Below are 9,624 nucleotides of genomic sequence, written 5' to 3' on the forward strand. Positions count from 1 at the left end.
GTTAAGTTCATATCAAGCCATACTTCAAGTTTCTCATATTTGCATATCTGTTCAAATTATTTGCTTTTTTATATACTTTTGATTTCCTGTACCTTGACCATCTTTTCAATCCTTTGAAAATAATTCTGATTTAATCTTACAGGTTGGTAGAGGATATCTCTCCCAGGAAGGACCTCCTCAACACTTTCTGTCTCCCAGGCAAGACTAGTTTTGTTTGCCTTACATCTGAGCACCTCAAGTTTCTAATGTACAATTCTATCTCATTGTATCCTGCTATACATTTTATTTAACTGTCTGCTTATATAAGATTTTAGATGTAGGAAATATGTCTTTTTTTGGGGGGGTACTGGGGGGAAATATGTCTTTACTATTTGTATCCCCTGAATGATGAAGCATACGTAGTAATTATTTGCTAAATTTTTTTTAATGAAACATAAATAAATTATCCTGGAACTGAATCAGACAACATTTAGAGTGACAGGATCAATTTCCCACAGAAAGATATTCTTCACCACCTGCCACACTAAGTATCATTGCTGAGTAGACTATAGGATACCTTCTCAGAATATCTTTTTCTCTCCTGCCATGCCTATTCCCCATTGATAGTGAAATCTTTATATCTCTTGGTTTGTGAAACTTAATCTTGGTGGCCCTGGGTCTGACCTTCTTCTATCTTAAAGCCTACTTTATCATTTGACTAAAGGTAAGGAGAGTTGGGTTTATTTAAATATATTGTTTGATTTAATCTTCACAATAACTTTCAGAGCAAGTACTATTAAGTCTAGTTTATAGATGAGGAAATTAAGAATCAGAGAAAATTTTAGTTTGCCTAAGGACGTGTGAATGGAAAGAAATATTATAAGGATCTGAACTTAGGGCTCAAGTGTCCATCATGTTTTTTTCTAATATATCTTCCTTGCATAAAGAATCTAGAGATCCTAAGGCAATTAGGATTTGTGATAGCTTGCTATAATTAGGAGATGAGCATGTAGATTAGACCCCTGCTTGATAGCTACATTTAACTATTTTTTGAACTTTAAATGTATTTATTATTGGACAGATGAAATTAGCAAAATAATAGTGACAGTTATAATAATGGTAGTCATAATATGATGGGTTGTGTTGTGTCAATTTGACTAAGATGGAAACCAAATTTTTCAGAATCCTTTTCACTGTATAGTTCTAATTTAGACTTGACTAAAAGAAGAAATTTTGTGCTTGGTTTTAAGTGGAGAAATGAAGTAATAGTTTTTGGAGGTCTGTTACAATTATGTGTTACAGTGAACAGATGCAGAGGTGCATAGTGGGTTCCAGGTTGTCCTTATTTTTTTCCTCTGTACCATGAACCATGATCCCTGACTTCTGGCCAGATAGTGAAGAGCAGCCCACAGCCTATCACCAGAAACTTAACTGTGGACCCACAGAGGAGGTAGGAACATGGACGCAAGAACTTCTTTTTCACACTAACTACTTCAGAGGCTGAAGGATGACTTTCAGTTTAGTTGGTAGATGATCCCATCTCTTATTCACCAACACCTGCTTCTGGATCTTCATTTCCCCACTGCCCCCACAGTTTTGTAAGGTATAATTCCTTTATAAAGATCCCTTATCCTAAAACAGCCACTGTGATCCTGTGTCCTGAATTACATCAGTATTGGCACTGAACATGGTTACAGAGGAATAGAACAGAGGATGGGAATGTGGAATTGGTTCTCCAAGGTATTCAGTGGGAAAACATTACTTGTTACTTAAATCATCAAAGGTGGTCACCTGGAGTCAAATATCTACTGTCATAGAACATTTTAATCAAAATAAGCAATATGGGATTGGTCACTTGCTTCTGTATGCACTAGAGAACTTGGGAAAAGAAGATAACATGAGAATTTTAAGTGTTTAGCTCAAGGTTCAGGTACAACTATAAATGAGTATGTATCTCTCTCAATAGGTTCATCTCTATCTTCTTTTGATAAAAATGAAATTACATCATAATCATTTATGAATTTGGGTTTTACTTGGTTTTGGCTTGGGAATAATATAACACAGGGACGTTTATGTAGGTCATAAAATATTTTTTCTGCAAATAATTAAAAATTCAAAAACAGTTAAAATCATTTGAAAAGATACTCAAGAGTTAGTCATTAAAATAATTTTGAGATATTAGTTTTCACTAAAAGTTTAAATTTTATTCTAATTGTTCCTCACTCAGTAAAACTTTGAAAATCCATTTTTTAAATCCATGAAGCTAATTAATAAAACTAACAGTATTAATCAGAGTAGCTAAAAGACTGGTAGCAGTCATTTCTGCTGTACAGCCTTTCAGTTCTGTCCTAGCCAATTATCACTGGAGTTGATACTTCTGATTAAGGCAATTAAGTGCCTTTATAAAGATAAGAATAAAATCTATACAGACTAAATCTATACCTGATTTTCTATGTTGAAATATTATAAAATAAATCACAGATAACCTAACAATGTTTATAGTAGAACTGCTTATAGTAGATGTAATCTCTTACTTCATTCCTTTTGAAGAAATAAAATGAAAAGTCAGTTCCTTTTCTTCCTACCTTCATTAGTCTCACTCCCCAATGGTAATAATTTCTAAATATTTTTATGTCAGTGTCTAGAAATTCTCAGTATATATAAATACCTTTTGGGGTCTAGTCATGAAAATAGAAACCATTATAATATTTCATATAAAGTGGATTTGCTTAATACAGGACTTATCCATCCAGGGCTCACAACTGGCTAGAGATGATAATTCTAAGGCAAGCTGCACTACTGGTAATAGGATCACAATGAGGTGAAGGCTCAGCCAAAGCTGTGTTTTGCTCTTGAAGAAATGTTGACTTTAACTAAAAACAAGACGAAAATCAATTTCCTCCTCCTCCCAACTTCCAAATTCTATAGTCTCCAATTTATGGAAACTAACTAGAAGGGGTCTGTCAAGGAACTCTGGAAAATACAGTTTGTGGAGTCCCAGCGGTAGCTTTAAACAGTAAGAAGTGTGGGCCTTCTGTTGTAATGTTGTGATACAAGTAAATAACCAGAAACACCACACGTACACACACACTCATATTTAAAGAAAAGAGGGACAATAAAACACTATGTTCCTGGATACCCTCTTTCTATTCCCCAAAACCTAGCCACGTTAGGGAAAAATGAGAGACAGCCTGGGCCAAAATGTCCAGGTACACATTACCTAGGAGACCCTGACTTTCTCTTTTGCACACTGGGAACTAAAGTAAGTTAGTGTTTTCTGTAGAAGGTTGATGGGAAAGGCCGGGAATGTAGCTCAGTGGCAGGCCCTGGGTTCAGATTCCAGTTCTACCAAAAACTCCAACACTTTCCTCTCTTTTTTATTTTTTATATGTCTTTTAACTCATGGACTTCTGTATAATGAAATGGCATATAATACATTATTCTCATTTATTTATTTTAATGCTAAAGTGTCATAGAGTTGACCAGTGGGAGCACATTTAAGCTGTTATCTGTCACCTTTCAACATGTCTCTGTCATTCTTTGAGCATATTATTACTTTTCGGCACAAAATATTTTAGGCCCATCTTATATTTTACCTGCCCTAGGTTTCTGTTTGTTTGTTCAACAGCAGTTTTTTTCTAGGATTCCTGACTTCTATTAACAGATAATGGTATTTATAGAATAAGACTAACAATGGGCAGGGGATGGGGCTAAGTATATTCACTGCTTCTGGTGTATCATTTCTTACAGTCCTTCTTAGCAGACCAAGCTTAGACTGTATTTACACTTATATATCTTTATTCATTGAGAGGCAATTCTGCATGGATCTCTTACATTTCTATATATCTTGCATATAGTTGTACCGACAGATTTTGTCCTAGACTTTCCTTTCTTTTTTTTAATTTTTGATTTTTTGTTCTAATTAGTTGTACATGACAGTAGAATGCATTTATACATTTTGATAGATTATACATAAATGGAGTGTAATCACTCATTTTTCTGATTATACATATTATAGGATCACTTCGGTCATGCAGTCATATATGTACATGAGGTAATAATGTCTGTTTTACTCCACTATAACTCCCTCCCCCATACTCCCTTCCCTCCCTTCTCTCTCTACCTAATATAAAGTAACTCTATTCTTCCCTATACTCCCCTTATTGTGAACTAGCATTTGCATATCAGAGAAAACATTTGACCTTTGGTTGTTTGGGTTTGGTTTATTTCACTTAGCATGATATTCTCTAACTCCATCCATTTACCAGCAAATGCCAGAATTTCATTCTTCTTTAAAGCTGAGTAATATTCCATAGTGTGTGTGTGTGTGTGTGTGTGTGTGTGTGTGTGTGTATGTACCATATTTTCTTTATCCATTCATCTGTTGAAAAGTATCTAGGTTGGTTTCATAGTTTAGCTATTGTGAATTGAGCTGCTATAAACATTGATGTGACTGTATCACTGTAGCATGTTGATTTTAAGTCCTTTGGATATAAACTGAGGAGTGGGATAACTGGGTCAAATGCTGTTTCCATTCCAAGTGTTCTGAGGAATCTCCATACTGCTTTCCACAATGGTTGCACCAGTTAGCATTCCCACCAGCAATGTATGAGTATACCTTTTTCCCCACATCCTCACCAACATTTATTGTTGCTTATATTCTTGGTAATTTCCATTCTGTTTGGAGTAAGAAGAAATCTTAGTGTAGTTTTGGTTTGCATTTAACTAATTGCTAGAGATGTCAAACACTTTTTTTTATATTTGTTGATTCATTGTATATCGTCTTCTGTGAAGTGTCTGTTCAGTTCCTTAGCCCATTTATTGATTGGGTTATTTGGGTTTTTCTTTTGGTGTTAAGTTTTTTGAGTTCTTTATATATCCTAGAAATTAATGCTTTATCTGAGGTACATGTGGTAAAGATTTTTTTCCCAACCTGTATGTTCTCTCATCATGTTATTGTTTCTTTTGCTGAAAAGAAGCTTTTTAGTTTGAGTCCTCCCATTTATTGATTCTTGATTTAACTTCTTGTGCTTTAGGGGCTTGTTAAGGAAGTCAGATCCTAGCCCAACATGGTGAAGATTTGGGCCTACTTTTTCTTCTATTAGGTTAAGGGTCTCTGTACCAGTGCCTAAGTCTTTGATCCACAATGAGTTGAGTGTCATGCTGGGTGAGAGATAAGGGTTTAATTTCATTTTATTACATGTGACTTTCCATTTTTCCCAGTACCATTTTTGGAATAAACTATCTTTTCTCCAGTGAATGTTTTTTGCACCTTTGTTGAGTATAAGATACCTGTATTTATGTGGGTTTGTCTCTGTATCTTCTATTCTGTACCATTGGTCTACATGTCTGTTTGGTACCAATACCATGCTGCTTTTATTATTATAGCTCTGTAGTATAGATTGAGGTCTGCTATTGTGATGCCTCCTGCTTCACTTTTCTTGCTAAGGATTGCTTTGGCTATTCTGGGTCTCTTATTTTTTCCAAATGAATTTTATGATTGCTTTTCCAGTTCTATAAAAATTGTCATTGGGATTTTAATAGGAATTGCATTAAATTTGTCTAACACTTTTGGTAGTGTGGCCATTTTGACAATATTAATTCTGCCTGTTCAGGAGGATGGACGATCTTTCCATCTTTTCAATTTCTTTTTTTAGTGTTCTGTAGTTTTCATTATAGAGGTCTTTTACCTCTTTATTAGATTGATTCCCAAGTATTTTATTTAGGCAATTGTGAATGGGGTAATGTTCTTTATCCTCTTCCAGTGGATTCATTACTGATGTATAGGAATGCATTTGATTTATGGGTATTGACTTTATATCCTGCTAGTTTGCTGAATTCATTTATCAGTTCCAGAATTTTTTCTGTGGAATTTTTTGGATCTTCCAAATATAGAATCATATCATCTGCGAATAGTAATAGTTTGAGTTCTTCTTCACCTATTTGTATACTTTAACTTCTTTTTCTGTCTAATTGCTTTGGCTAGAGTTTCAAGGACAGTGTTGAATAACAGTGGTGAAAGAGGGCATTCTTGTCTTGTTCCAGTTTTTAGAGGGAATGCTTTCAATTTTTTTCCATTTAGAATTATGTTGGCCTTGGGTTTAGCATATATGGCTTTTATGATGTTGAGGTATATTCCTTCTATCCCTAGTTTTCCTAGTGTTTTGAACATGAAGGAGTGCTGTATTTTTTCAAAAGGTTTTTCTGCATTTATTGAGATGATCATATGATTCTTGTTTTTAAGTCTTGATATGACGAATTATATTTATTGATTTCCGTATGTTAAACCAGACCTGCATCCCTGGGATAAACCCACTTGATCTTGGTGCACTGTCTTTTTAATATGTTTTTGTATGTGATTTTCTAGAATTTTATTGAGAATTTTTGCATCTATGTTCATCAGGGATATTGGTCTGAAGTTTTCTTTCCTTGAGGTGTCAATGTCTGCTTTTCTGTATCAGGGTAATATTAGCCTTTTGGAATGAGTTTGGAAGGGTTCCCTCCTTTTCTATTTCATGAAATACTTTGAGGAGTATTGGTATTAGTTCTTCTTTGAAGGTCTTGTAGAACTCAGCTAAGAATCCTTCTGGTCCTGGGCTTTTCTTTATTGATAGACTTTTAATGGTGTTTTCTATTTCATTACTTGCAATTATTCTGTTTAAATCGTGTATGACTTCCTGATTCAGTTTAGGTAGGTCATGTGTCTCTAGAAATTTGTCAATGAACCCTTTTGCAGCCATTGCTGAAGTGGCATCAGCTAAAATGAAGTTCAATCCTTTTGTGACTTCTGACCGAAGCAAGAACCACAAAAGACATTTCAATGCCCCTTCACACATTCACAGAAAGATTATGTCCTCCCCTCTTTCCAAAGAGCTGAGACAGAAGTACAATGTTCAATCTATGCCCATCCTAAAGGATGACAAAGTTCAGATTGTGCAAGGACACTGTAAAGGTCAGCAGATTGGCAAAGTGGTCCAGGTTTACAGGAAGAAATATGTCATCTATATTGAATGGGTGCAGCGGGAAAAGGCTAATGGCACAATTGTCCATGTGGACATTCACCCTAACAAGGTGGTTATCACCAGGCTAACACTGACAGACTGCAAAAAGATCCTGGAACAGAAGGCCAAGTCTTGCCAAGTATGAAAGGAAAAGGGCCAATATAAAGAAGAAACAATTGAGAAGATGCAGGAATGAAGTAACCATCTTTACAACTTGCATTAAAAACTGCTAAAATGAAAAAAAAAAAAAAGAAATTTGTCAAAGTCTTCAATATTTTCTATTTTATTGGAGTATAAATTTTCAAAATAGTTTCTAATTATCTTCTGTATTTCAGTTGTGTCCATTAAGATACTTCCTTTCTCATCACATATTTTAGTAATTTGGGTTTTCTCTCTTTTTCTCTTTATTAGTGTGACTTGGAGTTTATCAATTTTATTGATTTCTTTTTCAAAGAATCAACTTTTTGTTTTGTCAATTTTTTCAATTGTTTCTTTGTTTCAATTTCATTGATTGCAGCTCTGATTTTAATTATTTCCTGTCTTCTACTGTTTTTGGTGTTGATTTGTTCTTTTTCTAGGGCTTTGAGCTATAATGTGTTAGGTCATCTTTTTGTTGACTTTTTATTCTGTTAATAAATGAGCTCAATGTAATGAACTCTCTCTTACTACTGCCTTCATAGTGTCTCAGAAATTTTGGTATGTTGTATTGGTATTCTCATTTACCTCTTAAGTATTTTTTCATTTCATTCTTGATTTCTTCTACTATCCATTTGTCATTTAATAGTGTATTTAGTCTCCATGTATTAGAGTAGCTTCTATTTTTTATTGATTTCTAATTTCAGTCCATTATGATCTGATAGAATGCAGGGTATTACCTCCATTTTTTTGTATTTACTAAGAGTTGCTTTGTGGCATAAGATATGGTCTACTTAAGAGAAGGATCCATGTGCTGTCAAGAAAAAAAGTGTATTTGCTCATGGATGAATGACATATTCTATATATGTCTGTTAAGTCTAAATTATTGATTTTATTATTCAGTTCTATAGTTTCTTTATTTAGTTTTTATTTAGAAGATCTCTCCAGTAGTGACAGAGGTGTGCTAAAATCTCCCAGTATTATTGTGTTGTGGTCAATTTGATTCTTGAAATTGAGAAGTGTTTGTTTTACGTACATAAACGCTCCATTGTTTGGAGCATAAATATAATCGTTATGTCTTGCTGCTATATAATTCCCTTCAGTAGAATGAAATGACTTTCTTTGTCCCTTCTGATTAACTTTGACTTGAAGTCTACTTTATCTAATATAAGGATGGAAACTTGTGCTTGTTTACACAATCCATATGAGTGATATGTTTTTTCCCATTCTTTCACCTTCAGTCTGTGGATGTCTTTGCCTATGAGGTGAGTCTCTTGGAGATAGCATATTGTTGGATCTTGTTTTTAATTCAATCTGCCAAGTCTATGTCTTTTGATTGAAGAGTTTAGACCCTTAATATTCAAGGTTATTATTGAGATATGACTTGTATTTTGGTTTATTTCTGGCTTTTAATTTGATTTAGATTCTCTTTTGACTATTCCTTTATTTTATTTATTTTTATGTGGTACTGAAGATCAAACCCAGTGCCTCACACATGCAAGGTAAGTGCTCTGCCACTGAGCCACAACCCCAGCCCTTTGACTATTCCTTTAGTGTAGTTCCTTCCTTTGCTGATTTTCACTTTTTTTTTTTTTCACTTCATCCTCATGGAATATTTTGTTGAGAATTTTCTGTAATGCAGGCTTTCTAATTGTGAATTCTTTTAACTTTTGATTATCATGGAAGGTTTTTATTTCATCTTCTGAAACAGTTTTGCTGGATATAAAATTCTTGGTTGGCATCCATTTTCTTTCAGAGCTGAAATATGTTGTTCCATGACCTCCTAGTTTTGAGGGTCTGGGTTGAAAAATCAGTTGAGATCCGAATTGATTTTCCTCTGTATGTAATTTGCTTTTTTTTCTCTCATGGCCTGTAAGATTTTGTCCTTATTCTGTATTTTAGCCATTTTCATTATAATGTGTCTTGGTGTGGGTATGGTCTGCTATAATTTTGTACATTTAGGGCCCTGTAAGCCTCCTGTATTTGATTTTCCATTTCATTCTTTAGGTTTGGGAAATTTTCTGATATTATGTCATTGTGAAGATGGTGCATTCTTTTTGTTTGTATCTTTGCTCCTTCTTCTATCCTGATAACTGTTAAATTTGATCTTTTCATGTTATTGCATAATTCTTCAAGGTTCTGCTCATGGATTCTAACCATCTTCTCTGTATGGTCATCTTTATTTTTAATATTAAATATTTTGTCTTCATTGTCTGAGGTTCTGTCTTCAAATGGTCTAGTCTGTTGGTGATGCTTTCCATTGAATTTATAATTTGATTTACTGATTCCTTCATTTCAAGGATTTTTGCTTGTTTTTTTTCATAATCTCTAACTCTTTATTGAAGTGATCTTTCACTTTCTATACTTTCTCTTTGATTTCATTCTTTATACCATCATTTACTTTGCAGATCAGATTAACTATGTACATTCTAAACTCCTTTTTGGACATTTCTTCTATTGTGTTGTCAGTGACTTCTCTCTTTGGGGCATCTTGGTTTGTTTGTGGCAT

General features: G+C 34.1%; 1 protein-coding gene across 1 annotated transcript; it reads left to right on the forward strand.

Moving 5' to 3' along the window:
- The first annotated feature begins 6,741 nt into the window (after positions 1–6,741).
- On the forward strand, positions 6,742–7,125 carry LOC124977439 (60S ribosomal protein L26-like). Its single transcript, XM_047540996.1, has one exon. The coding sequence runs from the start codon at positions 6,742–6,744 to the stop codon at positions 7,123–7,125; it is 384 nt and encodes a 127-aa protein (XP_047396952.1).
- The last annotated feature ends 2,499 nt before the right edge of the window (positions 7,126–9,624 follow it).

This window comes from Sciurus carolinensis, chromosome 2 (genome assembly GCF_902686445.1).
Source record: "Sciurus carolinensis chromosome 2, mSciCar1.2, whole genome shotgun sequence".
NCBI classification, from domain to species: domain Eukaryota; kingdom Metazoa; phylum Chordata; class Mammalia; order Rodentia; family Sciuridae; genus Sciurus; species Sciurus carolinensis.